The following is a 19,328-nucleotide window of genomic DNA, read 5'->3' on the forward strand; positions in this document are numbered from 1 at the left end:
GAGCCCAGCACATCAGTGCAAAGGAGAAGGCTGAAGCATTTGCATCCATCTTCAGACAGAAGTGCTGAATGAATGATTCATCTCTGCCTCCTCCTGAGGTTGGTGATATCAAGAAACTTCTGAATGCGCTGGATACAGTAAAGGCTATGGGCCCTGACAGCATCCTGGCAGTGGTACTGAAGACTTCTGCTCCAGAACTAACATCGGTGCAAGAATTCTTCAGGGTTGTATCCTAGGCCCAACTGTCTTCAACTGCTTCATCAATGACCTTCCCCACTTCTGACTTTACGGTGGAGGGATGTTCACTGATGATTACACAATGTTCAGCACCATTTGCGACTTCTCAGATACTGAAGTAGTCTGTGTCCACGTGCAGCAAGACCCTGGATAACATTCAGGCTTGGCCTGATAAGTGGCAAGTTGGCAAGTTACATTCATGCCACACAGGTTCCAGGCAATGACCATCTCCAACAAGACAGGATCTAACCATTTGCCCATGACATTCAATGCCATTCGCATCGCTAATCCCTCACCATCAACATCCTGGGGGTTTTCATTGACCAGAAACTGAACTGGACCAGCCACAATAAATACTGTGGCTACAAGAGCAGGTCAGAGGCTGGGTATTCTGTGGTGAGTAACTCACCTCCTGACTCCCCAAAAGCCTGTCCACCATCTTCAAGGCACAAGTCACGAGAGTGATGGAATACTCACCACTTGCCTGGATTAGTGCAGCTCCAACAACACTCAAGAAGCTCGACACCATCCGGGATAAAGCAGCCTGCTTGATTAGCACCCCATTCACAACCTTAAATATTCACTCCCTCCATCACCAGTGTATAGTGGCAGCAGTGTGTACTATCTATAAGATGCACTGCAGCAACTCGCCAAGCCTCATTCAACAGTACCTCCCAAACCTGTGACCTGTACTACCTCAAAGAACAAGGGCAGCAGATGCATGGGAACACCACCACCTTCAAGTTCCCTTCCAAGCCACACACTATCCTGACTTCGAACTATATCGCTGTTCCTTCACTGTCGCTGGGTCAAAATCCTGGAACTCCCTTCCTAACAGCACTGTGGGTGTACCTACAGCACATGGACTGCAGCGGTTCAAGAAGGTGGCTTACCACCACCTTCTCAAGGGCAATTAGGGATGGGCAATAAATGCTGGCCTAGCCAGCGACACCCACATCCCATGAAAGAATTTTTTAAAAAAAGTGATCTTATTGAAACGTACAAGATTCTGAGGGGGCTTGACAGTGTAGATGCTGAGAGGATGTTTCCCCTTGTGGGGGAATCTAGAACTAGGGGGCATAGTTTCAAAATAAGGGGTCACCTATTTAAGGTGGAGAAAAGGAGAAATTATTTTCTCAGAGGGGCGTGAATCATTGGAATTCTCTACCCCAGAGAACAGTGGAGGCCGAGTCATTGAAAATATTCAAGGCTGAGATAGACAGGTTTTGAACTATAGGGGAGTCAAGGGTTATGGGATCAGGTGGAAAAGTGGAGATAAACCCAAGATCAGATCAGCCATGATCTTACTGAATGGCAGAGCAGGCTCGAGGGACCATGTGGCCTATTCTTGCTTCTGTTATGTTAATACCACGCATCTTGGAGATAACACAACTTCCAAGGCTACAACCAGCAAGGAAAGAAAGCAAAGCTGGAGTGTTTGAGACAGGGAGGGAGAAGATTGGCCAGCATGGATTGGCGTGTGAGTGAGGAGGCAGAGTCAAGGCCTGGGAGTTGGGGCACAGACTTGTAAAATCCAACCTGAGGAGATTTGATCGAGGTGTTCAAAATCCTGAGGAGTCAGGACAGAGTAGATCAGGCGAAACTGTTGCCATTGGTAGAAGGGCTGAGAACCAGAGGACACTGATTTAAGGTGAATGGCAAAAGAACCAAAGACGACCTGAGGAAAAACTTTTTTACACAGCGAGTGGTTAGGATCTGGATTGCACTGCCTGAGAGTGTGGTGGAGGCAGGTTCAAGCCTGGCTTTCAAAAGGGAGTTGGATAATTACTGAATACTAAAAATTTGCAGGCGACAGAGATTTAAAGCCTGGCAACCCGACCTGAATCCGACCAAACCTGACTACGTGTGTCGGGCTCGGGTCGGGTCGGGCTGAACTGTACTGTTTTTTGTTTCGTATTGTTTTAGTTTTAGTCTATGATCTCTTTCTGTTTCAAAAATATGTTTGTTATTAAAGGACTCGGGCCCGGGTCAGGCTCGGGTTGGCTGTTGTCGGGTCGGGCACAGGTTCAGGTTTTAATTTTATACCCGAGCCAGGCTTTAGTTGGATTTAACTGAGTTGCTCTTGCAGAGAGCAGGCACGGATATGACGGATCAAATGGCCTCCTTCTGTGCTGTAACCATTCTATAATCTATGGGAAAGGTTTTGTTAACAAATGACGAAAATAGAAGTAAACAGAGTAACTTAAAATTGAGAAGTAATCAGTTAATTTATTGACAGGTTTGTGACAAAGCTATTGGAAGACTTGGTTTTCTTTGTTGCTCATGTGCCCAGCAATGGTCAAGATGTCTTGGATGTAGTTATTACAAAACCAAATAGGGAGAGACAGAAGCTAATGCGAGAGCAAAATATCTTGAAGCAGGTAAGACCACTTTCCTACTCTTTTGAAAGCTCGGATTTTATGTTTCTCACATAAATGGTTATACAAGGCATAATTTAAAGAGACAGTCTGCTTCATGCAAGGTATAATATCTTGCTAACCCATAATGAGAAAGTACTACATTCGGAGAGTATACTTTATTTAGCTCATTCTATGTAATAGTGCGAGTACTGGGTTATTTATGCAGCCAGCGCAGGTGCAGAGAACGGGTGGCACTATTCAGTTCCCTGTAAGCATGTTGGCCTAAATTGCAGGCTTGAACCCACAGCCTTCCATCTATCAGGTAAAAACCTTAACAAACTGAGCGCTTTAACCAGAATAATACTGGAGACTTAAAGGGTTAAATTATGAGGACTGGTTGCATAAACTTTACTTGTATTTCATCGAGTAAAGGTGATTCGGGGTGATCTAATTGAGGTGTTCAAAATGGTGCCGGTATTTGAAAAGGGTAGGTGCAGAACAAGAGGGAATAATCAAATTAGAGCTAAGCCATTCAGGAGTAAAATCAGGAAACACTTTTTCACACAAAGGATAATGAGAATATGGAACACCCTGCCCCAAAAGGCTGTGGTTGCTGTGTCAGTTAAAATGTTCAAGATTAAGGCCAATAGATTTCTGTTGGGTAAGGTTATCGAAGGATATGAAGAAAAAGCGAGTAAATGGAGTTTAGCTACAGATTAGCCCTGATCTAATTGTACAGGGAAGCAGGTCTGAGGGGCTGAATGGCTTAGTCCTGGTCCGATGCTGTTATCACCATGGGATTGTGAAATTTAACATTAAGGGAAGCAGAAATGGGTTGAAATGAAGTTCTGGAGTATTGGTAGTTTGCATTTCCTGCAAAAAAGGAATAAATTGCACAAGGGATTGAAATTCCTGTCAGTATCTTATTAGTGGATGTGTCTTTTTTTTTGTCAACTTTCTTAACAGATCTTTGGAATTTTGAAAGCCCCTTTTATGGACAAAGGGGAAGGGCCAATGTTAAGACTGGAAGACTTAGGAGATCAGAGATATGCTCCCTATCGATACATATTGCGGCTCTGTTACCGGGTGCTTAGACACTCTCAACAGGACTACAGGAAAAATCAGGTAGGTACAGTCCATTGCCTGCAGCAGTAGGGATGGTGCATTGTGTAAAGTAGTCTATATTTTCAACGCTTGTGCTTAAAACAGATTCTTACCTTTGTGAAGAAAAAAGTTTCCTCACACAAGATTCAGGTCAACATTTCAGAATGAATATGGATTTATTTCAAATAATTTTTTTACAACAGGGAAGGAGGCCTTTCGGCCCATTGTGCTTGTGCCAGCTCTTTGAAAGAGGCTCTCCACTGCCCGTTCGCCACACTCTATTATGTATAATTTGTTTCCTTTCAGGAGTACATTGCTAAGATGTTTGGCATCATGCAGTCCCAAATTGGATATGATGTGCTGGCAGAAGACACAATTACAGCCTTGTTACACAACAATAGGAAACTGCTGGAGAAGCACATCACAGCCAAGGAAATAGAAACCTTTGTCAACTTGCTGCGGAGGAACAGAGAGCCCAGGTGGGATAGTGTGCGCTTATTTGATCTTTTCTTCTTCCAGTGTTGTTCTTTGGTCCTATGGCATTTAAAATTAAATCTTCTGCCAGAACTTCTTTGGAAGAGCTCTCACTTTGATCAGTGTACCTTTTGTTTATATCACTGTATATTAAAACTGATACTTGCAAGTCTTGGTATCGTAGGCCGGATTTAACATTAAATGGCCCTGCCCACCGGCTGAAAAGTCAGGGGCGAGCCCACCTCAGTCAGGCCTGGAAGCCACGCTGCTATTTTCCGTGGCCCAAGCCCTTAACTGGCCTCATTTGGGAGTTGCACCCCTCCAAGGCAGGAAAACCCACCAACAAGAGCTGCTAGCCAATTGGAGGGCTAGCAGCTCCTCAGTCCCAGTGGCGCCACTGGGAACAGTGGCCACTGCTGGGACTGCAACCGGCGAGAGGGGCTACGATGGACCCCAACCTCGGAGCAGGTAAGTGGGGATTGGGCCTTACCAGAGACAGTCAGCTAGGCCCCGGCGAGGTGGGCTGTGGGTGGGTGGGATGGAGAGCAGGGCAGAGGTGGTAGTTTTAGCAGGGACGGTCCGTGCTGTTGGGAGTGACCAATCAGGAGGCCCCTCCCCTGCTTTAGCCCCCAGCCCGCAAGGAGGCAGGCACCAGGTGTTACTGGTAGTCTCCTCAGGTGCTGAAGTGCCTGTCTGCCATTAGTAAAATGTCAGCGGCAGCCGGAGGAAGCCCTTAAGTGGCAATTAATTGGCCACTTAAAGGGCTTCCAATGGTCTGGGGCAAGCGGGCTGTTTGCCACCTCCCACGCTGCTGGTAAAATTGCACCAGGGGCGGGTAGGCGATTGGCATGGCACCCCCTCCCGTTTCCCACACGATTTTACGTCTCCCTGGGGGGAGCCGGGGAAATGGTGGAGATGGTAGGGAGCCGGGGTGGGGGGGAGGTGGCGTAAAATTTCAGCCGTAGAAATAATCTGATAGCCTGAAATAGGACAAAGAAATAAGATTATAAAACCTTTATTTAAATTTGCACTGAGCTAATAACAGATGGGAACCAAATGACTAATCAGGAGATCAGATTTGCTTGCTTCAGGACTGAGGAACTCGGTCAGATCATGAGATGGAGCATTATGTAGAAATGCCCTTTTGGAGAAGAGAGCGGGTTGAAGGGAGACGAGGGGGAGCAGCAGAGAGATTCCCCTGGGTGAGTACTCCTGCGTAATACTAGAATCATTTTGACGTTGGTCATTGAGAGGCTTGTGCTTGGACTGTCCTTCGTCCCACCCAGAGGAGATGATGGACATCTTGCCTGCCAGGGGACAATACGGAAAAGAAAAAGAATTCCACAAGGAATGAGAGAGAGGCAGCTGTGCAGGACTGGACTGCAACAAAATTGCCATCTTCAAAGTGATGGGACTCCAAAAATAAATGTAATGCTGAATGCACTTGTCATAATGTCTCAGAAACTATTGGAGCAGGGTATCTCATGCTGAGCAGCGTGAGTTGAGTTTTATTCCTCACGTTTCAGCTCCAATTATTTTTTGCACTGCAAATTGATGCAAATGCAAATTCATAACACCAAAAGCAACAGGGTATCTGAGACCTCAGCGAACTCCATAAGTAATGAGATCTAAGGATAGAGAGTGAAACAGGAATTACGGAGAAGGAAGTCGGGTGACGTTGAATCAAATCAAGTACTGAAAAAGAAATAGAGATTAGATCAATGGAGAGAGAAATCAGAAAGAAAAGTTTAAAAAAAAAAAAATTTAAACAATTTACTACCTGTGTATCTCTTCCACGCCAGAAATTGCAGGATTTTCTACACAGTAATAACGACCTTTAATTCATTGTTAGCTCGCCAGCAGATTTAAGTCCAGTATTTTCAAGGTGTGCCAGAGGGCAGTGAAGGGATTAACACGAAAATACTTCATCATTTGTGGCATTAATTTACTTGCAGGTTCTTGGATTACTTGTCAGATCTTTGCGTGTCCAACAACATTGCCATCCCAGTCACCCAGGAACTCATCTGCAAATTTATGTTAAATACCTCCAACGCTGACATTCTCATTCAAACCAAGTAAGCAGTAATGTTCTTTACAGGATTGCAGATCATTTAACTGGACAGTTTAAGATCACCTGTGCTGCCAATATGAAATTATAGCTGGCTGTTATATAGGGAGGGTTGGTAGAATGCTGAATGTTATTATGAATGAATGTGTTATCTGTCTGTGTGGTTAATCAACACATTCTTAAGCTACTGAATAGTGAATTTATTCTCAATAATTCTAAAATGTATCGAAAAATCCAGAATTATTAATTTGCATGATTGAAATCTGATCAATGTTAATTGAAGTTATGCCAGATGATGGTGTAACAGTGGAGTTATAACAAAAGCATGAGGATGCTGGAAATCTGAACTAAAAACAGAGCATGCTGATGAAATGTTAACTCCGTTTCCCTCTCCACGTCCTGGCCTGTTGAGTGTTTCCAGTATTTCCTGCTTTCTTTTCACGAGTGGCAACAATTTTAAGCCTTACTTGCGGGAACTCGTGCGAATCATGGGAGAATGTAATGGGAGATGGTATTCAATGTTTGGGTTGTTGTAAAGTCTGGTTTTTGGAGGAGGTGGGAGGAAAGGCCTGTGTGAAATGGTGGTTCTGAAATATTTCATTATTTAAAAACAAGAGAGCCATAATGGCTTGTGAAAACGTATTGCCCAGCCCAGCAGAGTACATAAACAGGTGCAGTGAGTCTGTGACTGTTATTTTCAATCCTTTGTAACCCCAGTAGTGTGCTATTGTGGTGAGGTTCATGTTTATGTTTCAAATGTTCTCCTTTGTAAAGGCTGTTATCAAATCGTGGGGACTTCAGCATAGAAAGTTCCTTGCTTGAAGATGATGTTGATGACGATGAGGTTTGGTTATACTGGATCGATGGAGACAAGGAACCTCATGGCAAGTCTATTCGGCATCTGGCTCAGGAGGCGAAGGAGGGAAATAAAGATGATAAGGATATTTTAACATACTACAGGTAATTTGTCCTTAATCAGTGAAGCAAGTTTTTTTCTTCAATTGTCCTAGAGATGTGAGTGATAATGCCAGGCAGCATTTATTGCCTCTTCTTGATTGCCCCGAGGGCATTATGAATCTACCACAATGATCATTTTCATTTATATAGCTCCTTTAACATAGTAAAATGTCCCAAGGCTGTTTGCAGAGCGTAAGCAGAAAATACTGACATTGAGCCAAAGGAGGAGGCATTAGGACAGGTGACCAAAAGCTTGGTCAAAGAGATAGATTTTAAGGAGCATCTCAAAGGAGGAGAGGGAGGTTTAGGCAGAGAATTCCAGATATCTCGGAGGGTTGTAGGGCTGGAGGTGATTACAGAGGTAGGGAGTGGTGACGCCATGGAGGGAATTGAAAACAATGATGACAATTTAAAAATGTAGGTGTTACTGGACTGGGAGCCAATGCAGGTCAGGGAGTACAGGGCTGATGGGTGAATGGGACTTGGTGCTAGGTAGAACACAGCAGGGTTTTGGATAAGCTCATGTTTGACAGGTGGAAGATGTGAATTGACAGTGGCTTTAATCACCACTTTTTTCCTATATTATTCATTCTCACTTTCCCTTCCTACAGGTACCAGCTGAACCTATTTGCAAGAATGTGCCTCGATCGTCAGTACCTTGCTATTGACCAGATCTCGACGCAGCTTGGAGTGGACCTCATCCTTCGTTGTGTGTCGGACGAGAACCTCCCTTATGATCTACGGGCTTCCTTCTGCCGGCTGATGCTGCACATGCACGTGGACCGAGATCCACAGGAGGCAGTCACCCCAGTGAAATATGCCCGGCTATGGACAGAAATCCCGACCAAGATCACAATTCATGAGTATGCCTTGCACTTTGATGTTATGTGTTCATTTAAATTCAAGCATTTTTAGCACACGCACCAAAATAATGAAGCAATTAGATCTGCATCTCTCAATTCAAAGGCTTGGCGTTCTGAATCGAATGCTCTGCTAAAATCCTAGCGACAACAAGAAGGAAAGAATTTGCATTTATATAGCGCCTTTCAGCACCTCAGGAAAGAAAGATGGGCAGAAAAAAAAGCAGTTATAAAGAAAGAATTTCTATTTACATCGCACCTTTCTCCACATCATGACGCCCCAAAGATCACGACAGCCAATTTGTGCACAGCAAGACTTCACAAACAGCAGTGCAATAATGACCAGGTCACCTGTTTTAGTGATTAGTTAATTATAATTAATAATTTCCTAAGTAAGAATACATTGTCAGGACACGTGAATAACTTTGTTTAAATTGTGCTTCTACTGTTTGTTTAAATTTGATTATGACCAGGAAATACCACTGTATACCACTGCTGCTGAATCACAGCCAAGACTTGTTTGAAAGCAGTGTGTAGGCACTGTTTCCAGTATACTGCCTGGTCTTTAAAGAATGATGGAGGGGTTCGATAGGGTAAATGTGGAGAAACTGTTCTAGAACAAGGGGACTTCAGATAGACCCTAACAGATCAAATAAAGAATCAAGGAAGAATTTCTTTACACAGAGATTGGTGAGAATATGGAACGCTGCACAAGGAGTGATTTAACCAGATAGCGTTGACCCATTTTAAGGGGAGGCTTGATTTATACATGAGAGAGAAGAGAACAGAAGAATACAGGCTCATTAGAATGGGAGGAGGCTTGTGCGTGGCATAAACACTGGCACAGACCAGTTGGGCCGAATGGCCTGTTTCCGTGCTGTCGATTCCATGTAGTATTATGTAATCTCACATGTGTATTGGAATTATAGTACACTTTTCAATGTATATTTATAAGAGAGTATTCTTCATTGCTTAATCTATTTTTATTAATTGTAAGTAAGAAACAATATCGAAAGGGTTCAGGGTGAAATATTGGTTTCTAAATGCTTTATCATGACATGCTCTTGATTTTAAAACTCATTTGGTTTGTGTGCGTGTCCTTCTGTGGCAGTGTCGCATTGGTCTTAATGTGTGACAGTTGTGTAACCTGAGGTTAGTCTTCTGTCTAATGAAGCATCTCCTTTAAACATTCCAATCTTTGGGCAGGTACGACTCATTCACTGACACCTCACGTGACGACAAAAAGAACAAGTTTGCTCTTACGGTGGACTTTGTGGAGGAGTACCTTAAGGATGTTGTAACACAGCCATTTCCTTTCGGAGACAAGGAAAAGAACAAGCTCACTTTTGTGGTGTGTATCAGGGAGTGGAGTAACTTAGGGGATGTTTTGCCGAAAATACACCTTTTTTTTGGGTGATTACATAGAAATTACAACATGTTGACATGATCCTGTAGCTTGATGCTGAAGACCAAATATTGGGATTGGAAATGTCCAGTTTCTGTTAACTTTTGCTCCATAAATGTTAGTTAGACCATGTGGATTAACTGAACAAATCCTTCTGCTGCTTTTCTAGGTGGTGAATTTGGCTCGAAACTTGATCTACTTTGGCTTCTACAGCTTTAGTGAGCTTCTGAGGCTAACTCGAACACTACTGGCCATCCTGGACTGTGTCCAGAATCCCACGTCCTCGTATTTGGAAAGACTAAGCAAGTTTCAAGATGGAGGTAAGATTAGAGCACTCCCCTTTCTCTGTAAAATTGTTCTGACTGAAAGGGGTGAAATTAAGTAAAGTTAAACTTCAATAATGTGTAACATGATTAAATCGTACACCCTCATTTGTCAGTTTGAATTGATGCCACCGGTCTCTGATCTAAAATGAGCTTTATTACGAGTTTCATACCGAGCTGTCATCCTTAACATAGCTTCCCCCAGTGAACAGGGCACTTGATGAGCTCAGCACTGTTCATTACCCGCTAACAGAAAGTCAACACAAACCTCTGAATGGGTCTGAGACTAATTATTAAATTTGCATCTTTTAGTGTAAAATTTGGACTGATAGACAATGCTGAGCATTAGAAATTAGCTCGCTTTCTGTAGTTTGGTTTTGCTCTGATTAAAATTACTTTTGAAGAACTGTTGGAATTTTCTATTTATCTTAGCTTCTGAAACCCCTGGATTGTGCTGCATGTAGATTGCGTAATTGGGAAGAATTGGGTGCCTGTCTTCTTGGCATGTGTTGTGTTTACTCCCATTGATTACTGCTGCTGTGAAGTTACCCTGAGTGGCTTTCTACATTGTGTTCTGCATCGAATACCACGTTATCGGTAGTGCTGCGTGATTTGCAGACTTTTTTTTTTAAACCTCAGGTCTGACAGGAGCTATGTCTGTCATGGTGTTCAATCAAATTCTCTAACTGCATTGGCAGGCATGTATTGGGGCCAGAATGTGAAGTGGCGAGGAGCGGGTTGGTACATTTTCCTGCTTCACCTGGAGCTATTGGATTGACTGGGTGCAGGCAAATATGGGATAATTGGGCAGGAGAAGCCTGCCACAAATGAGGCCTGGCCTTCATTCAACTCTTGGTCAGACTGCCTCAAGGGTATGCACTCTAAGCTGTGGCTCAGTGGTAGAACTCTTGCCTTGGTCATGGGTTCAGTGACTTGAGCACAAAATCTTGTCTGACATGCTTATCTGTACTGTGGGAGTGCTGCACTGTAGGAGGTGCAGTACTTTCGATGAGATCTTAACCCAAGGTCCTGTCTGCCTCTCAGGTGGACATTAAAAGGAAAAAATCCCATGGCACAATTTTGAAGAACAGCAAGGGAGTTCTCCCTGGTGTCCTGGCTAATATTTATCCCTCAACCAACATCACTAAAAAAAATAGATTATTTGGCCATTATTGCATTGCTGTTTGTGGGAGCTTGCTGTGCACACACTGGTTGCCACATTTCCTACATTATAACTGTGACTACACTTTCAAAAGTATTTTACTGGCTGGCAAGCTCTTTGAAACGTCCTGAGGTGCTATATAAATTCAATTTCTAGCCCATTACCCCTCCCCGTCCACGCACTGGACTCTTCTGCTTTACTATCCTAGTATATGGTCTGTATTACAGCATTATTATGCAGGGATAATTGCATTTGCTTTTCTTTTCTAAGTAAGGAACAAAAGTAGAGGAAAAATTGCATATACAGGTCATTGGCCCCAAAGAACATCATCCGTTTCTGTCATCTTTCAGGGAACAATGTGATCAGGACCATTCACGGAGTGGGGGAGATGATGACTCAGATGGTCCTGAGCCGAGGATCGATCCTACCCGGAGTTCTGCTGGAGAATCATGACGGCCAGATCAGGAGTGTACCAGGGAAGCAAGTGCATGCCTTGGAGAATGAAGACGTGACCGTCATGGATACAAAGCTGAAAATCATCGAGATATTGCAGGTGTGCTTTTGAAAGATTTGAATTTGCTGCAGCATTAAATTTTAATCAGCCCATCTTAAAAGTGCGGGTTGATAATGAGCACCCAAGACAGCGGCTACCTGTACTGTTGCATCACGTGGGCGTGATAAAGGAGCAGCACATTGAATTCTTGAACAAATTAGATTTGCCAAATTCTATAAATAGAGGATACTTGATGTAAAAGCGTTGAATAAGAGATTTGTGCTGCAAATCAGGGGAATGGAGTAACTCAGGAGAAATTACACAGTACAGCATAAAAACAGGCCTTTCGGCCTGATGGTCTATGGTGGTGTTTATGCTCCGCGAGTCTCCTCGCATCTTACTTCATCTAACCCTATTGACATATCCTTCTATTCCTTTCTCCCTCATGTCTTTATCCAGCTTCTCCTTAAATGCATCTATGCTATTCAGCACAACCACTCACTGTGGTAACGAGTCCCACATTCTAACCACTTCTCTGAGGAAAGAAATTTCTCCTGAATTTCCTATTGGATTTATTAGTGACTGATATTTATGGCCCCTAGATTTGGTCTCTACCACGAGTGAAAACATCTCTACGTCTCCCATAGTGCACTCCTCTAAACAATCTGGTTTTAAAGGCAAATGATTACCATTTAGAAGCAACCATTTAACAAACTATTTAATTTTCTGTTTAAAAATGCATGTGCATATGTTTGATCCAAACTCCATTACCACTGCGGTTACTGTTTCACTGCCATGTTAATCTCCACTGCCTGGAGTTGTAAAAAGGGATTTACTTTTCAGTTCATTCTCAGTGTCAGACTGGACTATCGCATTTCCTACATGCTGTCGATCTACAAGAAGGAGTTTGGTGAGAGCAGTTCTGTTGACTCCCCGACGGGACCGTCGATAGAGGCAGCAGGTGAGTGTGCACTCGCTGTCCAGTGTTTTGAAACTAGCTTCCTTTCACAGTTGAGGTGTTGGCTGTGTTTGGTCCCAAATGCAGTCGTGGTGGAGGGGAAATCCCAACAAGTTCTGACCCATTGTTTTATCCTTTGCAATTTGGAAACTTGAACAGTGCACTGCTCAGTTTGGTTTCCTCAAAAGGCAGTGAATGCATGTTGGAGACTGGTGATTTAGTGTTTACAGCCTAGCTTAGAATACCATAAATAGTGTCTGACTTGTGAGTGGTTTATATTATGCAAAGTACTCTTGCTGCTTTGTATACAACAAGTGCAGGATGTGCCTCTGTATTATGTGCTGTTTTCTAATGATAGAGTGAGAGCTGTCTTTCTCCTGCACTCGGGCTCACTGGGTTATGAACCACATGCTCTGTCAAGGTGAATCATCTATTCCAAAGCCTTCATCCCCACCATTCTTCAGCTGACGTGTCGGGGATAAGTGACAATGGTCCTTTCTTTCTCTTCCCTTCTCTTTTCTCTTTTCCCTCTTCTCCTTTCCCTCTCCTTTTTTCTCTCTCTTTCCCCACTCTTCCTTTTCTCTCTCCTTCCTCTTCCCCCTTTCTTTTCCCTCTCCTCCTTTCTCTCTCTCTCTTTTTCCTCTTCTGCGTTTGTGAACAGCCTGTTGTCCCCTCTTCAGCACATTTATAAAATTCATTCTTGTACTGTGAACATCGCTGGCAAGGCCAACATTTGTTGCCCATCCCTAATTGCCCTCAAGGAGGTGGTGTTGAGCCACCTTCCTGAACCACTGCAGTCATATGGTGTAAGTACACTAACAGAGCTGTTGGGGAAGGAGTGCTAGATTCTTGACCCAGTGACACTGAAGGAATGCTTATCACAATATAGCTGAGGTAGAAAGTGTAGCAGAGTGGACCAGCCGAACCTGGAGCAACCCTGTTCACTGTGTCCTGAAGGTGTTGAAACAACATTCTGCTGACAGGCTAATCAGTGTTTTTCACCTGGTGACTTAAGGTTGCACATGATGTGTCCTTTTTAAGCTGGTGTCTTGCCAGTTTGAGGCAGAAACTGGGAGCATGTGACTATACAGAAAGTGTTATGATACCCTGCAGTATTTTTACCTTTGGGTTTGTGGGGGCTACTATATTTAAAATTAGAAAAAAAAATAAATACAGCACCAGATAGATTATCATTAAACTTTCTTCAGAGTAAAGACATTTTTAAACACTGTTGCTTTGTTATTTCACAATAGAGATTGAGATATGTGCGAGAGAGGATGCGCGTGAGTAGGTGTGTATACAGTTTATAGAAAACAAATTATGGTGGAAATCCTTTTAAATGGTTAACTTCCAGATTTTGTGTGTAAAAACACAATGGGTTTGAGTATACAGATGGAATGTTGAAGCCCATCATAGGATCATTGGTGTTGAATAATCTCTGTCACAGGTGAAAAGGTTGGAAGTAATATAGTGTTTGTGGTAAACCGGGTGATATTGGATCAGCTGCCTGTTTATATATCTCTCCTGATCTTCACTTCCACTGACTTCATTCGGGAGAGAGGTGTGACGGTCGGCTGGTTCAGTATTGCTTGTTTTACCCTAGCCCATCGTCTGAATTGCCTTCTGTTGTTCGATTGATATCCTGATACTCTAAGGAGTATGTGGCAGGTAATGGAGTTCGATAAATCCAATTTTTCAGAGCTCTGGTATTTAATGTGTGCACCTCTAAAATGACATTTTGTTTTGTACAGTACCAGATCTTGAGGCCATTGGTGAACAGGCAGAGACTATGTTTGCAGGAAGGTATGGGTTACTTTCAGTTTTTAAAAACATTTTATGGCAAAAACGTGAGTGGGGTAGGTTTTGACTCTGTGAGATACTGTAAAACAACAAGTCGACATCCTGTTCTATATCTCTCCAAGCTACCAACCCACTGTCACCCGTTTTACACTGTCACATAAAGTCGAGATCTACCAATGTTTTGCAGCCGCTGTGGTCAGTATTTGCTGTACCTCCAAGGAAAGCTTGATATTAATCATTTGTGAAATAAAATATATTGCTGTTTGTCCACTGCTCCTTATCTATAATATATTCAAAGTCATTTCCTGCAGGCGCCACATCTATTTCCTGTAAGACATTCCCTGTCAACTGTACCCTCTGACTCACTAGGGACAATGCCACAGGAGAACTCTTATCTGTCGATAAATATTGAGTAGAATTCTGTTTTGATTTCCATCATTTCCAAATGCTTTTATAAACATGACTGTTTGCAGAAGCAGTCAGCCCTCAGCGACACGGCTGAGGTGAAGCTCTCAGTTGTAGGGGAATAGAATCTGCATTGGTGCTTCATTCACCAGCACATTGCACTGAATTATTTTTTAAAGCAGTTGTGTATTAGGTGTCGCCCTTGGCTCAGTGGCCACACTCTTGCCTCAGGGTTAGAAGTTTGTGGGTTCAGGTCCCACTCTAGAGATTCGACACGTAATCCAGGCTGACACTGTTGGATGTTTTTTTGGATAAGAAGTTAAACTGAAGCCCCGTCTTACCTCCCAGATGGATGCAAAAAAAAATCCCATGCCACTGTTGTGAAGAGAAGCTGGGGAATGCCCACTGGTGTCCAGGCCAATATTTATTCCTTCACCAGCATCACTCATGACAGATTATCTGGTCATTTATCCCATTGCTGTTTGTGGGAGCTTGCTGTGCACAAATTGGTTTCCGTGCTTCCTATGTAACAACAGCCACTACACTTCAAAAATAAAAGTACCTAACTGACTGTGCCGCACTCTCAGACCTCCTAGGTGCTATATAAATGTAAGTACTTTTCCATATTGAATTGTATGTGCTCGCAATTTAATCCTCTTCTGCAGCCAAGAGAGAAACCCAGTGGAATTGGATGATGAAGGAGGAAGGACATTTCTGCGAGTCCTCATACACCTGATTAAGCATGACTATCCCCCGCTGGTGTCTGGTGCCTTACAGTTACTCTTTAAGCACTTTAGCCAAAGAGCAGAGCTGCTTCAGGCTTTTAAACAGGTAATGTTCCTTCGTCTGATTGTTGTGGCCGTTCTCTTGCGTCTCGTTCTCTTCCTTTATTTTTTCTCTTTCTGTTCTTTTGTGACTTCCTTCCTTTCGTTTGTAGGAAAATTCAGCCCCTCGAACTTTCCTTTTCTGAATTTGTGTGGGATTTTGCACATTGGAACACACATCTGAGGTTCAGAGTCAAACCCTGAGAAACTCACTAACCTCCATGTCTAAATTACTGAAATAGATTCCTAGGGCTGGATTTTGTTCGGGTCCCAGCGTTGGGATCTGTGGTGGTGGGGGGGGGGTGGAGGTGAGGGAGCGGGGGCCTAAAGATCGTACCAGCAGCGGCCCGCCATGCAGTCTGACTCCGGGAGTGCCGGGACTGATCTTTCGTGCTGGGCTCCATGCTGGCCCCCGTCTCCCCGACTTTACATATTTAAATTAAGAGAATGAATAAGTTTAAATGAAATTGTCAGCGATCTTAGCTGCTGCCCGCGAACTTTCGAGCAGCGGCTGGCACTCGCGCATTCACTGTCCCGTCCAGGGAAAGCTGGCGCCACCAAGGTGGGGGAAATGGAGTACTTAGGATTTTCAGTGTAGTGGTGGGGTGGGTACGGGGTCAGGTGTAAATTACTAGTGCAGGGAAGGTGAGGGGAAGGGGTGACCTCTGCACTTTGATCAGTTTGGTAGTGGGGGAGGCGGGGGGAGGAAGGTCAAGTCCTGCAGGTAATTGTTTTGGGGATGGGAGTGGGCAACTATTAGATGTAATTATTATTTGGTCGGGGGGAGGGGTGATAGTTTATTTTGTGGTGCACTGAGGTGGGCGGATAAGCCTTTAAAAATTTAAATGTGCCAGCAGGACTGACTGCCCTTTAAAAATGGCACCAGTGCCTGTGCACTGGCAGCTGACGCCATTGCCGGTGTTGTAGAGCCCACCCCCTCCATGTGATTGGGATGGGGGAGAGGGGAGGGGCGGCTCGACCGGCGTATTATCTTGGGCCGTTGCGCGGTAGATCGTGGCAGCGCATTTTTTTCGCCCACAGCCGGGAGCCATGGCAAGAGAAGAAAATTCAGCCGTCGTGTGCAAACTCTTAAAAAATTTATCCTGCAACTTTCGCGTTAAAGTGTCAGCCGTAGCTTAGTAGCACTGTCGCCTCGGGGTCAGAGGTCGTGGGTTCAAGTCCCACTCCAGAGACTTGAGCACAAAGTTCAGGCTGACGTTCCAGTACACTACTGAGGGAGTGCTGCATTGTCAGAGGTGCCATCTTTCACATGAGATGTTAAACTGAGGCCACATCTGCCCTCTCAGGAGGAGGTAAAAGAGTCATTGGAACTATTTTGATGAAGAACAGGGGTGTTCTCCTCAGTGTCCTGGCCAATACTTATCCATCTACTGACATCACTAAAAGCAGATTATCTGGTTGTTGATCCCATGGCTGTTTATGGGAGCTTGCTATGCGCAAATTGGCGGCCACATTTCCTACAACGACGACTAATTCCTTCCTTTTTGTTTTCCTTCCTAATATGAGGCATGAGCAGTCAGAATTAGAGGAGTGCAGAGGGTGAAAGATGGGAGATTGTCCAGGAGATCTTTAGCAGTCAGTAGCTGTGGAAATCTTTCCTTTTCATCCTTGTGAATAATGTACAAAAGAGCTGTGATCCAGAACAACCCTTTAAACAGTATTGATGACCTGTTTTTTTTCCAAATGTGTTTCAGGTCCAGTTACTGGTTTCCTCTCAGGATGTGGACAACTACAAACAAATTAAAGCTGACCTGGACTTGCTACGATTAACGGTAGAAAAATCGGAGCTGTGGGTGGAGAAGAAAGGAAGCTATGGTAGCAGTGAAACCCAAGCAGATGGGGCAGATGATGTGAAGGCCGAGGTTTGTTTAAAAACAAAATACAGGCCTGGAGTTTCCGCTCGGCTGCCCTGGTTTTTCAGCACAATTTGCCCGAAATCGATGTAACCAGAACAAAAGATCGCAAAACTTGAAGCTCAGATTGTTTTTCAGCGATCTTTTGCGCTGGTTCTAGAAACATTGCGCTGGAAGCAGGGCCCGCCCACAATACTGGCCACACCCCAGGGGGGGAATGAATTACCATTGGGAGTTTCCACTGTTTGTGCTCAGTTCCAAGCCTTCAAGGAGGCTCCAAAAGTTAAGCTGGAACTTTTGCACAGAAGGACACTGCTAAGCTTGTTTCTAAAAGCCTTTGAATTCAATTTTTTTTTCAATTTATGAAGGAACTGATGACTGTACCTCAATATCAAATGTTTCTGTACATTTAATGAGTCATTTTCAGTAATTTAAAATTGGGTTACTCACAGGTGGTGGATTGACAGGAATAAATGCTTATTTTTTGTGATAAACCCATTTTCCACTGTCTTCATCAAACTGCAGCAAGTTGCCACTCAAATATATCAAGAAATAGTTTTTGAAGAAAAAGACTTTTGAAAAAAAAAAGTAACATTCTGAAGCCCGTTTGCGCTGGTTCAAGGCAGACTTTACGTTCAGCGATATGTAAATGAGTTTGAGCAAAACTTGAGGGGAAAAAAAGAAATGTTTTTCAAAATAGGCACAGTTTTAGGTGTAATTTGCACCCGGATTGTTAATTGTGCGGCTTCGTGTAAGTGACATTTACTGGGTTGAAATGTGCACCAAATTCTTTCTCTCCCCCAGCTCTCCACTCTCATTTTGTAAGTTCCCCCTCCCCATTAAGCTGAGCAAGTCCTGGGCTTTCAGCTTCAATCCCTTGGTCACAACTCCATCACCTGTGAGTGCCATTGGTTTTCTTCTCTTTAAAATACACAAACACTTTCTAGGGGGATATCTTAGTATTTCCCCATGTGCTTGGCATCTCATGGGTGATGGACAACCCTCTGGCCCCTTGCCACCTCTCATGATTGGTGTCCTCCAGCTCCCTGAGGAGAGGTGCCAAACTTACTGACTTGGCCTTGAAATGGGGTAGCATTTTTATTGTGTAATAATTTTAATGTATACTCTTAGTGCAATAATCTTGACTCAGACTTTCTTTTATTTATTTCTCCTTGAAGGATCCAGGAATTCTAAGCCCTGTACAAGATGGTAACAAAAAACCACAGATAGACAGTAACAGCAGCAACAACTATAAGATTGTGAAAGAGGTGTGTGAATCTTGGTCGCTGTGTTGTTTGATGACTGCATAAATGTAATGGAAATAAGAACTCCATTTATTCCGAGGATATCTCCCTGTAACACCTGCCCCATTTTGCATGAGCATTGCACATTCCGGTTTGTGTTTAAGGGCATTGGTTTGGCTTTTCTCTCGAAGGTTTCCAGAAATGAGCCAAGCATTCCTTGAACCAAAGCCTTTATTACATGTAATACACCAGAATTTACACGGGATACCAACCACGCAGGAAATGCCACACTCATACTATTCTATTCAGGCTAAACCTAATACATTTATCTACAAGTAAGTGAAGACAGAATCAGCAACACACAGCAAGTTGCAGATGGTACAAATATGTAGAAAACAACAAAGGTTGCATCAGTCCACAAAGGGTTAAACCACATTCTCTGTAACCTATTTCTTGCGTAATCCAATAACACATGGACATGACGGGCAGGAAAGAAACAGCTGGTCCGGCAAGCCAGCCCCACACTCATGATGATGCCTAAAGAATTGTGACTCGACACTTCCTAGCCCCTCGCTCTGCATCCGGGTAATATCCTGGGAGAAACAAAAAAGCAGAGGGAAAAACCCTGGGCCATTTGAGCGGGAAAAAGCTCTGGAAAGTTCCTCTCCAAACCCCTCAGCCATCGAAACCCATCCAGGAGCTCACGTGGACCATTTATGCATTAACCGTTAATGCGCTTGCTTTCAATCTGATGTGATCTCTGTCCCAGATGAGAACCAG

General features: G+C 43.7%; 1 protein-coding gene across 2 annotated transcripts in view; it reads left to right on the forward strand.

Moving 5' to 3' along the window:
* The window catches only part of itpr2 (inositol 1,4,5-trisphosphate receptor, type 2), a 308,108-nt gene that overhangs the window by 131,304 nt on the left and 157,476 nt on the right, over window positions 1-19,328 (forward strand). For both annotated transcript variants that reach the window (XM_068058832.1, XM_068058834.1), the window contains exons 14-27: window positions 2,477-2,618; window positions 3,564-3,722; window positions 4,008-4,180; window positions 6,131-6,250; window positions 7,018-7,203; window positions 7,812-8,063; window positions 9,267-9,411; window positions 9,635-9,785; window positions 11,301-11,503; window positions 12,287-12,404; window positions 14,153-14,204; window positions 15,272-15,437; window positions 17,146-17,313; window positions 18,483-18,572. In XM_068058832.1, the coding sequence (XP_067914933.1) occupies window positions 2,477-2,618; window positions 3,564-3,722; window positions 4,008-4,180; window positions 6,131-6,250; window positions 7,018-7,203; window positions 7,812-8,063; window positions 9,267-9,411; window positions 9,635-9,785; window positions 11,301-11,503; window positions 12,287-12,404; window positions 14,153-14,204; window positions 15,272-15,437; window positions 17,146-17,313; window positions 18,483-18,572 (2,125 nt within the window). The remainder of the gene's footprint in view (window positions 1-2,476; window positions 2,619-3,563; window positions 3,723-4,007; window positions 4,181-6,130; window positions 6,251-7,017; window positions 7,204-7,811; window positions 8,064-9,266; window positions 9,412-9,634; window positions 9,786-11,300; window positions 11,504-12,286; window positions 12,405-14,152; window positions 14,205-15,271; window positions 15,438-17,145; window positions 17,314-18,482; window positions 18,573-19,328) is intronic.

Source organism: Heterodontus francisci, chromosome 27 (assembly GCF_036365525.1).
Source record: "Heterodontus francisci isolate sHetFra1 chromosome 27, sHetFra1.hap1, whole genome shotgun sequence".
Taxonomy (NCBI): Eukaryota; Metazoa; Chordata; class Chondrichthyes; order Heterodontiformes; family Heterodontidae; genus Heterodontus; species Heterodontus francisci.